At 42.1% G+C, this 19,581-nt stretch overlaps 1 protein-coding gene across 3 annotated transcripts in view; it reads right to left on the bottom strand.

Annotated features, from left to right (window-relative positions):
- The window catches only part of LOC127582363 (transducin-like enhancer protein 4), a 182,993-nt gene that overhangs the window by 9,090 nt on the left and 154,322 nt on the right, over nt 1-19,581 (bottom strand). For all 3 annotated transcript variants that reach the window (XM_052037533.1, XM_052037532.1, XM_052037534.1), the window contains exons 10-17: nt 14,782-14,835; nt 12,240-12,395; nt 11,834-11,963; nt 10,996-11,171; nt 8,966-9,042; nt 7,504-7,753; nt 4,998-5,245; nt 2,561-2,708 (exon numbers count right to left, since the gene is read on the bottom strand). In XM_052037533.1, the coding sequence (XP_051893493.1) occupies nt 2,561-2,708; nt 4,998-5,245; nt 7,504-7,753; nt 8,966-9,042; nt 10,996-11,171; nt 11,834-11,963; nt 12,240-12,395; nt 14,782-14,835 (1,239 nt within the window). The remainder of the gene's footprint in view (nt 1-2,560; nt 2,709-4,997; nt 5,246-7,503; nt 7,754-8,965; nt 9,043-10,995; nt 11,172-11,833; nt 11,964-12,239; nt 12,396-14,781; nt 14,836-19,581) is intronic.

A 19,581-nucleotide genomic window follows, 5' to 3' on the forward strand; every position in this document is an offset into this window, starting at 1 on the left:
AAACCCTCATTTTCTGCGCACACAATTACAACCTTTAAAAGACATTTAGACAAGTACACTTTCTGCTTAATCACATCCTTCCTATATTACGGTGGCCAGAAATGCACAATATTCCAGGTGCAGTCTCACCAGCGTCCTATACAGCTGTAAAATGATGTCTCATCTCTTGTACTCACTCTCCTGTCCGATGAAGGCAAGCCCGCCGTACGCCTTCTTCACCACATTGTCCACCTGTGTTGCCACTTTCAGGGAACTATGTACTTGTACTCCTAGGTCTCTCTGTTCTATGACACTCTCCAGGGCCCTGTCATTTACTGTGTACGTCCTGCCCTGATTTAACTTTTCAAAATGTTAACTTCCCCACATGTTATTAGATCTAAAGACCCAGTTGAATGAGGGTACCATGATTCTTGGACACAAACTGACAAAAGGGCTCACGCCTCAAAGAAAGTGAAGTTGCGATAAGGAACTTACTGCAAATTATACAGTTGCAACTATCATTTACATCTAAAAGCAGACTTCTGATTATCATAACTGCTCATCACAATGTCTTCTAAGCTGACCAGATGAATGAATTCACAAACAGCCTATTTCAGTGGGTCTAATGCCAGTTCATCTCCAAAGCATGAATTAGTTGAAACGAAGCATTTTAAACACAGCATTAATTACAGAGTAAAAATACTTCCGCCTTGCATAGATGAAATGTGTTGCATATTCAAAGTCAGAGCTGTTAATGGGTGGAGCAAATGAGCAAACCAATGCCATCTGGTTTTAACAGATGAGGTAATCACTTTTGAAGCAAGGACAGTTTTGTAAATGGTAAAAAGCAGGCAGTGGGGGAACAACAGAAACTTGGCATCTGTGCACATCATTAAAATGCCATGAGAAGATTCAGGAAATATTCAAAAAATCTGGTGGAATACTAGCCTCTATATCTGAAGGATTGGGATACCATTTTCCTCATGGGAGAGGTGTCTAAGATCAGAAGTCATAGGTTTAAGGCAAGGAGTATGAGGTTTAGAGGGGATTGGAGGAAGAGTTTTTGACCTAAAGGGTGGTTGAAATCTGGAACATCGCATCTGAGAATTGTGGTGGAGGCAGGTAATCTCAGAACATTTAAGAAGCATTTGGATGACTACATGAATTGCCAAGGGATACTAGGCACAGTTGGCTGTGGAGCAAGTTCTGGGAAATGGGATTAGTATAGATAGGAACTTGATGTTTGGCATAGACATGTTCGGCTGATGGGTCTGGTTCTGTGCCGTATGACTATGACTATTATGCCACGAGCTCCTAATTAGTCTCTGCCTGGAATATTGTGACCGGTTCTGTGCATCACACGTTAGGAAGGATGTATTGACCTTGGAGTGACTGCTGAGCAGAATTACCAGAAATAATACCTTGGTTCCAAGGCTAAATTATGAGCAGCTGCCTAAACTAGGGTTGCACTCACTGGAAAGCTAGAGATCAATGTACTGTAATGGAGGTTTATGGGAAATGATACGATAGAGGAAACTATCTCTGCTGATTGAGAGTCCAGGACTAGGGACCGTAGTCTGAAAATTAGAAGCAGACCTATCAGGAGTGACACAAGGAAGAACCTCTTTTGCACACAGGGTAATATAAATGTGGGCCTTCTTCTGCAAGTGTCAAAGTCAAGTTTATTGTCATACGTACAAGTACATGTATGCACAGGTGCAATGAAAAACTTACTTGCAGCAGCATCACAGGCACATAGCATCATTCGCAAGAAATGACAATTGATGCTGGGTAAATTGATCATTTTAAATGCAAGATTGACATACTTTTGATTATCATGGCAATGAAGGGGTATGGGGTAACTTGTTAGCCATGATCTAACTGAACGAGATTGTGAGAGAGCGGTTGCAGAGTTACTGGACCACAATCCAGAGACCTGATCTGGAGTTGAAATCCCACCATGGCAGCCAGGGATTTAAATTCTAGTTAAATAAACATGCAATCAAAGTTCAGCTGCAAAACTACTGGATTGTCACAAAAACCATCTGGCTTGCAAGCAGCCTCTAGTCTAACCTATACAAAACTGCAGATCGATGGCAACATGGTTGATTCTGCTAACAAGGACAATAAATGCAGGCCTTGACAACAATGTCTATGTACTACAAACAGATTTAAAAAAATTGTTCAAGAGGATAAATTAGCTCAATTCTGTTCTTTCTTCTGCATAGAGTCATAGAGCAATACAGCACAGATACAGGCCCTTTGGCCCAACCAGTCCATGCCGACCACATTGTCCACCCAGCTAGGTTCGATTTCCTGCATTCGGCCCATATCCATCCAAGCTCTGCCCCTCCATGTACCTATCCGAGTGCTTCTTAAATTATACTATTGTGCCTGCCTCAACCACTTCCTCTGACAGTTCATTCCATGCACTCACCACCTCTGCATCCCATGTAACATGCCCAGGACGGAACTGAGAGAGGTTTAGTGTTTCCAAGGGAGGAAATGATGTCTAGCTAAAGAAGGGGGTGAAATTAAAAGATAGGGAGTAGCATTCCCATATTTTCCAACGGCCACATACCTGTGATGCGAAGTCATGCTGATGCACCTGACGTCCCTCTCTCAGGTCCCAGCACCTGACTGTGTTGTCCAGTGCTCCAGTCCATAGTTTGGTCCCATCATTAGAAATGTCTGTGCAGCTCACACCATCCGAGTGGCCCTGGAACTGCCTGGGTTTAAAAATAAAACATGCAACATTTCATTGTTGATATTAGATTACAAAAGGCACAACACAGATGTACGACATATCTAAAATTAACCACCTTCCCAAAAACAAAAACCTTCACTTAAAGAACCAGAAAGTTATTGAAAAATCAATGATCATAGACCTGAAAATACCATACATCAGTATAAAGAATTCAACCATAAAATGCACTGCAGAAATGCATTTATCGTCATTATTGGCCTTGCATCAAACTGGTTAGTAATCCCACATTAACAACTGGAAGGCTGTCAACAAGCACTCCTTACAGCACCTCAGGGACACAATTGAAAAATGACTTGGTTAAGATTATCGGCCCCAAATCAGCATTTACAAATAGTTTAGTGTTCAGTTTACAGTTGCCAACTCATGAGTAAGGAGGAGGAGGTTTTAAATTTGCTCTAAAAAAAAGCCTAGATGCAGCTCTCTTTTTTATTACTTAACATTCAATGGAACTGTGCTTTCACTTAAGCCTGCAGACACCACTTGCTGCAACTAATAGGTGAAAGAGCACGGCTGAGGAAGCAACCCAACCTCACTGCAGAAAGTGCTCAAATTCAAGTCACTGGCTAAATACAAGGAGGGGTCAGTTTAGGGGTGGAGTTTATGAAGCAACAACTAACTGCAGACCTCAACACTTGGGCAACGTGTTAAGGCGGGCAACGTGTTAAGGCAGCCAACAAAGGTTACAGAAACATTATCAAGTTTTTGGAAGGTGAAAATAGTTGAAACAGGGTGGGATGGAAGCATTTTGGTATTGGTGTAATATTTTGTTTTAAATGTCATATTTATCTTGTTTCACAAATTTCAAAATGAAAGCCAAATTGTTGAAGTAACCAAGTGTTCCATATGAAGCTTGCTTTTAGTTAGGATCGTGTTTATATCAAAAAGGCTTCATTGAAGTTGCATGATGTACAGTAGGTTGAGTTATTTCAGCAACATGTGCATTTTCAATTCACATGCCTCCCAAAGATGGGACAGAACTCAAAAAGAACCAGAATACATTCATCGCATTGAAATCTCTAGTGCTACACTTGCAGGAAAATCCCAAGAAGTGAGGTAAAGGAGGGGTGGAGGGATCAGTATTGGGGAGTTGAGGGAGGTCAGTCGTGGGAAGAAAACAATCGTGTGTGAACAGTTTAACCAAACCTCATGAAAAATAGCTTGTGCTTTTAGTGTTATGGTAACCAAAGACATTCAACAGGAAATACACACTTGTGGTCGACAAAAGGTCTTGCCCATGAAAAGATGAGTGATTTTCTTCTTGATTAAGGTGTTAATATGCTTGTGTTAAAAAACACAACACATTGTTTAGAGCACTCAAAAAGCTACACTGTGGATATACTTTGATACCAGTAATTTTTACATTGGTAAGAGATGAGCAGGAATTTTCAAGAGACATGGTGGAATAGAGAAATATGACTAACTTGGAAAAAGGGAATAAGGCCAAAAATATTGTCTAAGTGCAATCAGGATCACAGTTTTTCTCGTCATAATGAACAAGAAAGAAGAAAAACATCCTTCAATACAATAAACAGGAAGTCAAATTTTCTGCACAACCTATAATGCTTGGTGCTTCTGTATTAATTTCTCTTTCTTAAAACACATACAACATTGGTTTAGAAATTTAAAAAAATTATGCCAGAATTGTAAAAATTTTTTTAAAGTGTTCATAGATAATTATTTTTCCACATCTATATTTGTTGTCAACCAATGATTTGGAGGTGAGATAGGTTGTATGACTAACAACAAACAGAAAACAATGTAAATTTACTCAAAAGGCAATTGAATTAAAGAGCCATGTAAACAAACCAGAGCAACTTCTCCCACTAAATGCAAAGGCATTACAGTAAGTGGAGGACAGTCACATACAAATTATGTGCATACAATCAACCTTAGACATTTATAGCAGTGTGGAGAAGCTTAATTGACAAGGGAATTACCCAATTAGTTATTCTGTAACTGACTAAAGTGGTGGCATTGTATGCAGCCTTTAGAATTACCCATAAGGTTTTTTTTGCATCAAATTTCATAATGGAAGCCAAAAGCTATGGTACAAAGCTTGAAGGAAGAGGAAAAGGAAAACACCATTGATTAGATGATGCCAAGATTGGCTGTCAATTGTTTTTCTCCCCACCAAGAGCGTGCCTTTGAACTGAAGTAGGCAGTTGGGCCATTTTAAGAGAACCTGCCCCGGAATGAATCTGGCTTTCCTTCTCAGTACCTGTGCCCACATCCAAGCTTCAAACTAACTCACCTAATGAGCGTTTCATTATGCAAGTCCCAGACAAAAATGCTTCCATCGCTGCAGCAAGAGAAACAGACTTTAGCATCTGGGCTAATGGCCAGCGCATAGCAAGCGGGAGCGGATGAGGTTAGCTCAGCTTTGATTCGTGGGCTTGGAGCTGCGAGATCCCAGATGGAAATGGTGTTAGCTTCTCCGCCCACAATCAGACTGCGGCCATCTGGGAATAATTTACAGGTGCGGATGTAGTTCTCTCTGTTCTGGAAAAGGATCACACTCAACAGTTAGCTAACTGCCCAAGGGCACAACAATACATTCTACCACAGAAAGCTAACAGACTTAAAAATGTTCAGAAATGCTTCATATCTAACATGTACATTGGAATAATATGCAAAGCAAGAAAAATTGATGGATGCCAGGGTGTGATACCAAATGAGGTCCATTTGGCGCTGATGAGGTCCATGAGCGCCAAATCCATGCTGAGAACTACAGCAGCATTAAAGGTAACTGCTACTCAGATGATGCATTAAACCACAGCCCTGCCTGCCTTCACAGGTGGACACAGAAGATCAGATGCCAATGTATGAGGAGAAGGGACGTTCTTCCTGGTATCTTGGCCAATTCCTCAATTAACATCATTAAAACAATGACCTGGTCATTATCACACTGCTTTCTCATGGAACTTGCATTGTGTAAATTTAGTTGTTCGGTTGCCTAGTTATGAATATTCCACATTCTGTATATTCTGCATTCTGTTTTCTTTCTGCTACCTCAACGTAATTACGTAGGGCAAGATCTATCTGGATGACACGCAAAACAAAAAGCTTTTCGGTGCATCTCGGTACACGTGAAAATAATAAGCCAATACCACTGCACTTCGATGGCTGCAAAAGGCTTTGGGATTTGATACCTCTGCACATGGCTATTTCAATGTCCTGCTGGTCAGCCTTCATCATTCTACTCTCCATAAGTTTGAGATCATCCACTTATAAGTCGCCTGTGCCTCTTCATCCAGCACCCATGTTTGGTAACCCACACTGGCTCTCTGTTAAGCAACACTTCAATTTGAAAATTCCACCTTTGTTTTCCATGAATCCACCATCTCCAGATGGAGATCTACTTTGCTTCATTTCCCCTCTTCCACCCTCTGAACTTGACAGGGATCCAAATACTAAAAGTTCAGTTTGAAAACTTAAGGCTAAAAAAAACTTGTCCCACAGATGCTGATTTTTTAAAAATATATACAGTATAACGTGTATACCCCCTTTAAATTTGACCTGCTGGCCAGATTTTCACATCTTGCTCTGTCCCCAAAGCAGGTCAAAGCTGACAAACAATTATTGTTGGAATAATGCCAGCTGCCAGCTCGCCGTGCAACTGGTTAGTCCTGTGGCAGCAGAAAAGCCTAAAATTAGACCAGAGTATGAATTACAATCAGCGCTTCGATCAGTTTATTCACTGCTCCTCCTTCCTTCCAGAACAGATGCAGTGTTGTGTTCACTGCACGGATCAAAGCCAACAGATTCGCACTGAACTCCAGTTAGCCCAGCTCAAAGCAAAACATTTGGGAGGACTGGATCATTTGCCAAAACAGCAAATACCTAAATAAATTGTACTGTGGAGCCCAGATTTCCTTTTCCGATACTCAAGTGATTAACAGAATGGGCTGGCTGCCAAAAGCCAATGGCATTTATCAGGTGCGGTAATAGCTACTGATAGCTTTTGGAGGCGGGTGTAGGGAATGAAGAGGAATAAAGCACTCTATAACAATGCAATTAAACATGACAATATATCAAGTTCAAGCAGACAGAAGCAACACACTCACTTGTATGGGTTTTAACTCCTTTGCGACAGCTACTAATTGCCAGGAAATCTTGCCCTTGTAGATAGGTCCATTTACTGAATCAAAAGTTTAGATTTAAAAAGTCCCCTGTTTCCTTCCCCCAACTCAAGCCAATTACTTCCCCATCTCTCCTGAAATCCAAGAGACCAATGACTCTTAACATCGGGGCCAATAGCTAGCACCAAACCCACTGTCAATCTGTGCACATGGAACCTCTCCCTCATGCAAGGATGGCAAGATCTGCTAGAGGGCCGCACACTGACGACAAAACCTAGGGCTTTCTTGGTCTGCAGGTTCAGCTACTTGCTAGTAAAGTGACTTCAAGTGACTCCTGAATTTAAATGACATCCAGTTCATTTGCAGCGTCTGAACAGGTGAGATGTTAGGTCGAGACAACCCTGCTTCAAACTGAATGCAACCTCTTCGGAGCTTCGAATGCATATTTAAATGGGCAGAATCCAAAAGCTGCCACTAAGCAAGAATTCACTGTAAACAAACTGTCAGGACTCTTCTGGGATATCCTGTGCAAATAACCTAAATAAACCTGCCTTGCATGAGTAACGTTTATGTGGACAAGGGCACGACTTTATCCTTGCAATGTGCTCTCTCTCCAAGATGCTGTATGACCCTAGGCAAGGTTTGAAAAGGGAAAAACAAACAAGCGCACTGCTTTACCAGACAATCCAGCTGGGAGACTGGGCTTCTGTTTCCTGGTTGACTGATATCCCACACTTTCACACAGCCCTTTCCTCCTGTGTACACGTGCTTGGTGAAGTTACTGACGGCCACAGCGCACACCACCTCTCCGTGGGGAAGGTTGTTGATCTGTCGAGCGTGCCGAGGTATGCCCGTCCCTGTAAGAGCATCAGTCGGGAACGCCACGGGCTGCATCTGTCTGTCAGCTCCAACGTGGAATGAATAGGCACTGTAAAAGGTACGGGGCGGGGATTGGAGAGAAAAATCACCAGAGTCGTTAAGATATTGGAAGAGGTTCTCTGATTCTGCAAGGCTTCCGATCGACCAGAAATCGGCTTATGCAATCCTCTCTATTAATTCCTTCCCGTGTCAGAAACTATCTCCTGAATCTGCCCCATTAAAGTGATCTGTTACCTGGAACATCACCTGAGCTCAATGGCAAGTGAACATTCTGAACAGACATTTATTTACCTATTGTTCCTCTCGCCCCATTCTTGGGAACTCTCCAGAGCTGACCTAGACACTCAACTCGAAAATTCCTGGAACTCCGGTGGTTTGGAGTCCAGTGAGAGTGTAGCCAAACTATGCAATGTAGGCACATAACATCATGGGAGTAGGTCTGTGTAGTAAAGCACTGTGAGAAATGCACTACTTTGCTTTTACCTCAGTTTTCAGCTTCAAAAGCTGCAACATCAGACAATGTGCAGGGCACTGGAAGTGGGGCTAAGCGAGGTGTTGGAGCAAAGACAGAGAAGAAGAGTTCTTCTACACAAGGGCACAAATCTGGGGAACCATAATGTCAATCCAACACCAGAGGACATGCACCGACACTCATTGTTATGGGTCTGGTCCTACAGCCCATGAAGTTTCATGGCAAGCTAAATATTCCAAGTATGATGATGCCAGTCTTCGCTGTACAAGGTCCTTTTGTTGGTCATACATAGAGTCCTGTGATCAGTTCCAGGACCCACACTTTTGGAAGGATACATTCACCAGAATGACACTCCGAAAGATTAGGGTTCTTGGGAAAATTACACAAACTCGAGTTGAAGCTTATGGATTTTACAAGATTTAAGTGTGATCTGGTCAAAGTTCTGAATGGGTATTGGTAGGGTATAGAGAAGCTATTTCCACTGGCAACCCCTCCTCATCTGGATCCACCAATCACTTGCCAGCTCTTGCCCCACTCCTTCACCTCGACCCAAAATGTTGACTGTCCATTTCCCTCCATAGTTGCTGCCTGACCCACTGAGTTCCTCCAGCTTTTTGTGTGTTGCAGGAGTTGACATGTTGGTAAGCTAGACCCATGGAAACTAATGCTTACTCTCAAGTAAAAACAAGCTCAACATACAGTTACAGTTCGTGCAAGATGCCACAGCGTGCACCAAGCACAAAACAATACATCTGAGGCACATTCTACCTTTCTTCTCACAGTACTTACGGCTTTCCTGCAGTTGCTGCGGACAGACTCCCAGGAAGTCCTGAGGCTCGCTTGTGTGTGTGATGTTCAAAACCAGCCTAGGCAGACCAAAAACAGGGTTAAGAGATCAGATGACCAGCACTTCTAGAAGTGCTTTACATCGGAAAGTGAAGAAAGCATTACAGGAAAATAATCCTTTGATGTCAGTCTTGCCCTCCTCATTCTTTCTACTTGTTTGGCCACGTCAATGCCCACTTGGCTTAACCTTTCACCCTCTGTAAACCTGGAACTGGAACCATTATGGCACAGGAGAAGGTCATTCAAGTCATCAATATTTTGCTGGCTCCCTGTAGATCAACATATTCAGTCCTATTCCCCCACTCTATTTGCGCAGACGCACAAGATAACCTATCTTATACTTGATCTCCAAAGCTCTTCCATTTACCATACCCCATCACTCATGGCTTACTAACCTACTCTAGCTACCAATCTGTCACCAAGTCTCATCCACATTCTCGAACCTCTCGCGTGCTTGCCCTGTCCATCTCTATAATCTCAGAGTTTTACAACCCTCTGAGACCTCTTCCAGTTCCTTGCGTTGTATATCATTGGCTTGTCATCACATATCATTGGATTTTCATTGGCTCTTCTGCCTTGGCTCTCTGGACCTATGTTCCAAACTTCACCCTCTAAATTGTTTTCTAATCTTCATTCTTAAGATCAGGTTTCTGTTCACTCGTTTTGAATATCATCTCCACACCTCAGTAATTTTTGTTTGATGATGCTTGTGAAGTATCTTCAGACATTTCACCACTGTAAAAATGCAAGTTACTGTTGTGGAGATAAGTTAAGATTCAAAACACTTTTCCAGGTTTTGAACTGCATCTTGCAGAACAGTTGTTTATTTAAACCCTGACAGAAAAAGAACAATAAGGCACAGCTTACCACTTAGATGAGCGTGACTCAAAGCTACCTTAAGTTCCCTTAGGGATTGAGTTCTGCAGTAACCCTCAACTATTAATCGCTCAGCAACTGGAACACTGTCTGGTCTGGATTTGAGAAATGTGACACTTGTCTTTTCTTTCAAAGGCAGACCAAGGCACAGGGGAAATGTTGTGGCCAAGAGGCCAATGTTCAACATTTAATGTGCACCCTCCCCCACACTGCTCCATATACCTGTGTTTCGAGATTTTCCATCAAAGCAAAGAACTGAGCCTATCATCCCCAGAGGTGTTGTACTAAGATTCCCAATAACCCTAACACCTCAATGGGTAAACATTTCAGGCACATTCACAGAAGAAGCAAGTCATTTTTATGCATCCAATTTTGATCTTGTACACAACGAGGATTCACGAAGTTAAAAAGAAAACACAGAAGTCAAAGTTATTCATGAAGTTTGCTGGGCCATTCTTTGGTCCCAGAGCATAAAACAGCTTTGTATTTGAAATGAGTTGACAATCTCACCAAAAGTCCACAGAGGGATGAAAGAAAAACACTAACGCAGAGGAGGACAGGTATCTGAATTTTTTCCATTATGAACTAAGGTGTACAGCACAGAACGACAGAAGCTACAGAAAGTTTAAAGCCAGGCTCCTCTCAAATGTTTGGCAGTACCAACAGATCTTGGGTTTTGTGATTTAAGGAGAACCTCTAATATGCCAAGAGGACCACATTGAACTGCAAAAAGGTCTGTCTTGCGCAGTCCTTGAGGTCCACAGTAATTCAGATTTGGTGCTTTAGGCTGAGACTGCAACTCACTGCCAGAACAGACTGAGAAATGTTTCTCGTTCCATCATTCCAGGTCATATCTGGCTGGGTTTTCTAATATTGACAGATGTCCAAAGCAGAAGGTCACAAGCATTCCTTATCCCCAGGAGCAGAAACTTTGTTAAAAATGAATCATTTATTGGGCAATCAATCCTTAGATGCTAATCTTCCCCTCTCCCTTTCTTCTTGCTGCACTGAAGGATCACAAAACATTTCCAGGTTGTGAACTTGGTCTCCCCAAAAAGAAAAGTGTTGTTTCAGTATAACAAGAATACAGAGCTTACCACAGTTGAACGTCCAAACGTGGAGGCTGAGGCTCCGCCATTAAGTTGAGGAGAAGCAAAATGCAAGCCTCCATAGGCATTGGCACCAGCAATCCCACCATTCACCGCAGTGTGGACCATCCCAAATGGGACTGGGAAAGCACCCTGTACAGATAGTGGCGTTTTTAACCCTAAAGCTGAAGAAAATGTACCATTAGTTTTGACCAGTTGCTTCACCCCAAACATGCAGTTTGTTGTAATTCTTAATTCCTTTCTGCAGATTGTAAACTCCATGGAAAATAAAACAAATTTCCACAGTTTTATAATATTATCAAATACTTTAAGAAATCCCTTGGCTATACTTGTTTGGAAGGTTGAAACTATACCAATTCCTGTCCCCAACCCCTCCCCCCATGACTGTTATACCATATACCAGGAGGAAAAGAACTGTATAATGGAGGAGCAAACATCTAGAGCGATGTTATGGTTTCACAGGACAGGGGAATTTATTGGATGGCTTTGAAAGAAACATACACTTCACATTTTGAGCAATTCTATGGTAAATACAGAAATTCCTCTTCTTCTTAGGCAGTCCCATGGGATTGAGGACAACTTGTTTCTGCTCTGGTTCTGAGGCAGATACTTCCATAGATGGGCACCTAGTGGCCAAAAGGGCAGGCTGGTCAGTATCTTCCTCAATCACCTGCCCCCCTTGACAACAGATGCAAGGCCTCAAAACCCCAATTGAGAGAGTTTGATAAGATTGCTCACCCCCACTAAAAGCACAACATGTGTGGAATTAGAGCTTCGGCTGAGAATAACAGTCACAAATATCAATAAATAAAACAATCGCCGTTACCTAGTGGATCAGCCCCTGATTTGCCGGGCGCTGAGCAGTGCTGTGAGGTGCCGCTAGTACTGGGGGTCGCTGAGTCACTCCGAGACGGCGGCACACCAGACTTCAGACCAGGTGTGCTGGACTTCTCGTTCTGATATCAAGAACACAAACAGCAGTTAGAGAGTTTTTAAAATTTGGTCTCTAAATCCAGAACAGACAGATTGAGATGGGAAGACACGAGAAGCAGGATTTCGGGTGGATAGTCAGATGTGTGGATAAAAAAAGATCAGAAAGTGCGAGAGATTCTGCATTCTGTTTTCATTTTACTCAATGTAATTATGTAAGGCATGATCTGTCCGGAAGGCATGCAAAACAAAAGCTTTTCTCTGTATCTCAGTAAATTTGACAATAATAAACCAATCCTTACCACAACCGGCTCTTTACTTTTTAGCGGAGGGGGAGTGCTGCTTGTTGTAACCAGTGACGTGGGACTATTCCCCTGTGTCTTCCTCCTCACATGCAGTTTGTCTAATCCATTTTCATGTGCTGCTTGGGGAGGACTGTTGTGAGGAGATGAAGGCTCCTGTAACATGAAACAGAGTCATTAATCCATAAAAAGACGGCAAGAACGTCTGACTGACAAACTCTCAATCTATAGTCAGCTGATGGATCTTAGCTGGGCAGATGGATAAAGTGTGACCATTGGTTTGTTGGCTAGGTGTACAAAGAGATAAGCTTGCCAAGATGTTCATCCCTGGTTGGTTTACATGCTACACTCCTACATCAGTGATTTCCCCTCTGATTCTGAAACTCATTCCATTGGATTCAGAGTACAACACACAATTACTGCTAATTAACCAGGGTGGGGAAGCAAATTTCTAGTCACCAGGCTGCTTCCTGCTCCCAAATTCACACATTGCCACCATACCACTCCCCCAAAATGCAAGTTTTTGTAAAGTAAATCTTAAAATTTGTTTTTTTGAAAGCAAGCAACAATGACAAGGTCAATATTTAAAGCCAATATCAAACTGCCCTGCAGAAGAAAGTGCCTTTGCATTCCGTGGGTTAGGTGACAGCACACTCTGCTCTGGGGCTGAATAAGTGTTGCTCACTCTCCACATTGTTTAAAGGAGCTAAGAAGGTAGACATAGGAACAATTCTACTCCATCGGTGTCTTCCACTTAGCCTGGACACTCTCTTATGGTTAATAGTAACCTCAGCTTCCCTCACTCTACCACCAGAGTTCTACCTGTTCATCAGCAGTATCCAATATAGGCAGTCAAATCCCAGTGTCCCACACCCATCCTGAGCCTGCAGACCCAACATAGCTTGTCCTCAACACTTGGCTGGGGCCAAGGACAGTTTTCAGGCAGTTTTCACACAAACTAATTGTGGCTGGAGATGGAAAACATTGTTGAAAACCTTCTGTTGCCCAAGATCACTACTTGCTGTCCTGGTTTTCCTGGGTAACCCCATTCACAGACTCCTGCTGGAAATTCAGCTCCCAGGATTTCACCACGGATAAGTGGTGAAGGGGTTCAGTGTAGGGGTAGGGGCTCATAGAATGGCTTTGACAGTCGCCAAGGTCACCAGCTGTTAATGCTGCCACTGCTATTAAAAGCTTCTAAGCCTCTTTGACACTCAAACATTCAGAAACAATTGAAAAAATTAAGATTGTTAAATGAAAATATTTCTCTCTTTACATCACACACACATAATTTAAAAACACAAAGTGGTTTAAACAAATAATAAACATAGCTCTAATTACCTAATACCTCCAATATCTCCCATATGGGACTGCTGGGCTTGAACCAGATTCCATCTAGTACAAGAGCAGGAGGTAGGCTTCCCACTGGGAATTCTGCAGAGGTTCATGCTGCCCTGTTAGCCTCCATGAGAAATCTGCCGGTGCAGTACAAGATGCAGAAGCAGACACCAAGTCGGACCCAAGTCAACACCAGAAACCAGACTTCCGCTGGGAAACGTGGACAAGTCCTGATATTAGAGCTGGTGTGGACTCAATAGATCCAGGCCACTACTGCAAAGAACATCTAAAACTGAAGCCGACTTTTGGTCAGCAACGAAGTCAAAAATGCATGAGATGATATTGGGCTGCAAAAATAAAATAGCAGACCAAAAGGAGAGGCCTAATGTAGAGTTAGTTGGGTACTTGGTGGGGCAGCAATCACAGTGGTGGCATTCCATCCAGGGACAAGGAACCAGCCACACAAGAAAATCCTTGGAGTCAACTCGACAAAGGTTAGGTTTTAATAATCAAAACCGGTTCCTTTCTGTGGGTAATTTAATGAGCAAAAAGATCACAAAAAATGTCTTCTTACATTATAAATTGTACTTTAATCTATATTAATTACTGGCTGATTTAAGGGGAAAAACTACCATCAAAATAATTTGAAGACTTGGGCTTGAGATCTTTGTCATCCGAGTTAGGATTTCTGATTTGTCGACATTTTGCAAACACACGGTTTGAGTCAAAGTGTAATGCCAGATCATTGCAATATTGCACAGACAGATGGAACAGAGACATTGTTGCCTGGAATTTAGGAAGCTAGATGGTGATCTGATTGAAGTTTTGAAGATATTAAAGATAACATAAGGTGGAAAGAGGCAAACTATTTCTACTGATATCAGAGTCTAGGACTTTGGAGCAGAGCCTAAAATCAAGAGCCAGGCCTTTCAGGAATGAAGCTATTTAGCAATTTCACACACAGAGGGTGGCAGAAATTTGAAAGTCTCTTCCACAAAGCAGCAAATCTTCATGGACATGGTGGAAAAGGCAGGCATATGGAGTTAGGTCACAGATCTGTTGCAATCTCATTGAATAGCAGAAAAGGTTTGAGTGGATAATACAGCCTACCACTCTTCCAACGTTTCTATGGTCAACAATAATTATGACAAAGCTTTGACCAACTCTAAAATGACAAAATCTTGTTTTACAAAATTTTACTGACCTCATTGGAAACATCAACTACAAGATTATCATCACTCTTGTCTTCATCACTGTCCTGTTTAAAAGCCAAAAAGAGTATTAAACACCCTCAAGGTGAGCTTGGCTGATGTCCCTATTATTTCAATCACAGTGTGATCGATTAACTGTTAGCACATTGTCCAACACCATATACATCATTGGGTGGCTAAGGTCTTTGGTCATGATGAGAAAACAATACAATGGTTACAATTAAAGACAGTGGGTAAGTAAATTATTAGCCCAGCAAAGCTAGATCCTGGCTTTCTTCCTCTGCATCTGATCCAAGGAGTGTTGTCCTATTTTTGATGGCCACCTACCTACTCAAGCTTAAAATCTACGTATGTTGTGGATGCAATGACCGTCCCCGAGGCCAATTAGCCCGACTTCCAGGATCTCCAATGCCAGTATACACAAGCTGGAAAATGCATTTGATTCATTGGGTTCAGACTGTGTTGCTGATCATAGTTACTGAGCCCATTTAGCAAATACTGGTGGTTGAACTGTAGAATAAGACTTGCAGAAATACAAGGCTGCACGAAGATGGCCATCTGCACAAGTTACGAGTTGGCAGCTCACCTACGTTCTAGCCAAGATGTTACTCTAATAAAAAATGAAGAGAAGACTTCTTTAAATAAAGTGGAACTGGGGGAGAGTTGGGAAAATATCACTACCAACAATCTGATCCACCAAAGCAGCCCATATATGACCCGCTCCCCTGAATGCTTGGTTATAGTCAGTAGTTTGCACACCCTCTTAAGGTGGCAGAGAGTCAGTTTGCCATCAGTTAACATCAAATTAGTTATCTCTAAAGGCAATGTACAGAAATAAAGGGAGGTACTCAATTTACAAATTCAGTTATCCCAAATAAAATATCCTTTCTATACCTACCCTAATTTCTTCTCCTGTGAGCTCTCTTACTACTCCAGAAAACAACAGCTCACCTGTTGCATACACAAATAGCTATTTTTCATACAGATGCCAGTACAGTAAATATCACCTGGCACACCTGTACACGTATATACACAAAGAGTCAAGCCATCAGGACAGAGCAACATTACCTGACTTTCAGGTCACCCTGACACAAACTAATGCGCCTTCTTCACCAAGCTAACTGGCTTTAATCCTAGCTACAGAACAGCACTTTGTCAGCCTTTGTTTAGTAGGTGGCATTCTCACCTCAAGAATCAGGTGACTGTGGATTCAAGCATGAAATGTAAATGTACACCAGTGCAGTATGGAGGGAGAACTGTAATCAAGGGGCTAATTTTCAGATGAAGCAATAATCGGAGGCCCCATCTGCCCTCTCTCTGGATGTAGAAGATCCCACAGCACTATTTCAAACAGAGGAGTTAACCCCTGTATCCTCACCAGTACTGAGTTGCTCCATCAAAGATCAGGAGTGTTTGTGGGAGTTTGCTGTGTGCAACATGTCCTGCACTACTATAGTCATTATACTTCAAGGCAACCCAAACCATAAAAAGGTGAAATACAAATTCAAGTGTCATTAAACTGGAAAGGGTGCAAAAAAAATTTAAGAGGATGTTACCAGGACTGGAGGGTTTGAGTTATCAGGAGAGGCTGGAACTTTTTCCCTGGAGCGAGGGAGGCTGAGGGATAACCCGAAACAGAATCAAATTTATTATCACTCACGTAGAAGACGTTAAATTTTGTTTTTTTTGCAGCAGCAGTACAGTGCAAAGACATAAAATTACTATAAATTACAAAAATAAATACATTAAGTAGTGCAAAGAAAAAAGGAATAAAGAGGTAGTGTTCATGGACCGTTCAGAAATCTGACGGCAGAGGGGAAGAAGCTGTTCCTCAATCATTGAGTGTGGGTCTTCAGGCTCCTGTACCTCCTCCCCTGATAGAGGTTTATAAAATGAGGGGCACAGATAAAGTGAATAGCCAGTCTTTTCTTCAGAGTAGGGGAGTCCCAAACAAGAGGGCATAGAGTTAAAGTGTACCCGAGGGTAACTTCACCTGTACACAACATGGTAGCAGATGTGGTACAAGATTGTTAAGCATGGGGGGCGGGGGGGGGGGGACCAATAATAAAACAACAAGGGAGCCAAATGGAAGATTAGTAACAAATAGCAAAGAACTAAGGGAAAAATTCTTTTCTCAAAGAGCTACCAGGATATGGATTTTTTTTAAGAAGGGTTTTTATGCGAAGAAACAAGAAAAACACTTTAAGGTGGGATACAAAGAAAGTATTACTGGAGCAGAACTACTGGTTTTGAAGCACCAATTAGCATTCAGAATGGTTGTTTAAAATACCAGATTGTGCTTGGCTAAACAAGTTACCTCAGCAGCAAGTTGCACATATACACCAATTAATGTAGTCTCAAGGTACTTCACAGGCAATTATCAAAAGTTGACACTGAACTTCAAAACCTATTATGACCAACAACCAAAAGCTTAGTCAAAGAGTAAAGTTTTAAGGAACGCGTTAAAAAGGAGAGAAAAGCAGCAAGGTCCAGGGAGACCACCCATAATGCATGAAAGTTATTCACCTTCTCCACAGACTCACTGGATCTCATTGCTACGGCACAAAGATGCCATGGCTAATGGGAAGACAAATGAGACTGTAGATGCTGGAATCTGGAACAAAAAGCAGAACGTTGGAAGAACTTTGCAAGCCAAGCAGCGGAGGCAAAAGGTGCATGTCAACATTTTGGGTTGAGACCCTACATCAGGACACAATCCCTCAGTGAACTGTCCAGACACTCAGTCAATCCTCTCTTAAAAACGTTTAACACAGTAATTGGAATTTGCATCAGGACAGTGGTGATGGTGTGAATTAAATGACAGAACAAAAAAAAGTTGGTAATACACAGCAGACCAGCTAGAATCTGTGGTGAAAGGAAACAGGGAGATATATTTTACAAAAAAAATCAAAGTAATGCAGATGCTGGAAACATGAAACGAAAACAGAAAATGCTGAAAAAACACCCAGCAAGTTAGGCAGCATCTGTGGAAAGAGAAACAGAGTGAATGTTTCAGCATTTTATGTCTTTACGTCAACCTAACATTTTAGGTCAGTGATCTTGCAGCAGAAGTTCTGTTGAAAGTACGAACAATATTAACTCAGCTTCTCCCACAGAAGCTGCATGACCCAAGTACTTCCAACCTTCGATTTTATTTCAGATTTACAGCATCCTCTATATTTTGCATTTGAATTAAAATAGATTGCAAAAGCAAAATTAACTTCTACTAAAATAATATGTGCGATAAGAGAAAACTTGTCCTGGATGAAGTATTATATTTAAGGCTATTTTCTTTGATCTATGAACCCTACTTTTCAATGGATTTTACTCACAAGATGGCAGCGCAGAACTATTTATTTAAAGCCAGCCAGGCATGAGTGTTTGTATTCATGAGCAGCACTATCAAACTGCTGCAAATAAATACATTACACATTAAATTCTTTACTCCAGCCTCAGCTGCAGGTTTCTCAAGACCCCTTTTCCAACCTGTCTGTGAAAATAGATACGTGATGAGATCATCTTTCTACTGGACAGCTGAAGCAACATTAATCAGGAAACGGTCTGTTCCTGCTAGACCAGACTCACATCAGGCCTATTTAAGGATTCTCAGCCAATGGTTTAGAGAAACCTAACTCTCAAGATCACAGTGCCGTGACAATGCTCAGGAGCCCCTGACACAGTGTTCGTCAATGCTCCAGGGCACAGACTCCCTCCCACAGTCTCAGCCCTGGGAAGTCTCCAGGAAGGAAAGATTAATCTTCAGAACACAACTACAAGCAAACCCATGAGATTCCTCTACGTTGCTTTAATTTGCTTTGAGCTCTTCTCACATTTAGTTGTGAACTTATTAAAGATGGGGAGATCAGCGCTGTCACTTGGTAATAGATGACTGGCAGTCAAAAAGCTCGTCCCTTTCCACATGATACGGAGAATGTGCCAAGTCACATGGCTGGTTGCACTGACCATCACATCTTGTATTTCCTGTTGACATCAGAGGCCATTCAGCCCATTCAGTTTATGCTGGTTATGGGAGCATTTCCATCACTCCGACTTATTTCCCTTTAACATTTTCTTGTTCACAATCCCGCCAACTCCCCAATATTTCCCCTGTCACCTACCTACACCAGGAGCAATTTACAGTAGCCTATTAACTTACCACTATGTCTTTGGGACATGGGAGGAAACTGGAGAACCTGGAAGAAACCCACACGGTCACAGGGAGAACATGCAAATTCCTCATGAACAGCACCCAAGGTCAGGATCAAACTTGGACCATGGGAGCTGTGCTGCAGCAGTTCAAATCGCTGCACCATTGTGTCACTCTTGGTCAACAGTCGGAGTGTGGGGGCCAATAGGTGGATATGATGGGGTCAATAAACCTCAAAAATTTTAGGGACTGTGAGTGAAGAGTGGTTTAAAAAAAAGGTTTAGGCAGAAAATATTACAAAAGTACAGGCATGATGGCAGAATGGCCTTTCTGTGTGGTGTGTGTGTCTGGGAGTGTACGAGAATGGTCATACAAAGTGAGTATCCCACGTCAATGCTAATCGAGAGAGCCACTTCCAAACTGGGTTTACTCAGGAAAACCAGATTATCTGTACACAAAGAATCTTCCATACATGAAGATTCCTGATATGTAGGTCATACCCTGAAGCAGCCGATATCTGTGCATCTTTGCTGGTTTTTAGTTAGAAAAGCCAGTCATCATGCCCAGCTCCATTCAATGTAAAAGTCTGGATGGAAAAGATAATGCTCTCGAGCTACACAAGGCTGCTCTTAAACACTCCTGGTGA

Source organism: Pristis pectinata, chromosome 24 (assembly GCF_009764475.1).
Source record: "Pristis pectinata isolate sPriPec2 chromosome 24, sPriPec2.1.pri, whole genome shotgun sequence".
Lineage (NCBI taxonomy): Eukaryota > Metazoa > Chordata > Chondrichthyes > Rhinopristiformes > Pristidae > Pristis > Pristis pectinata.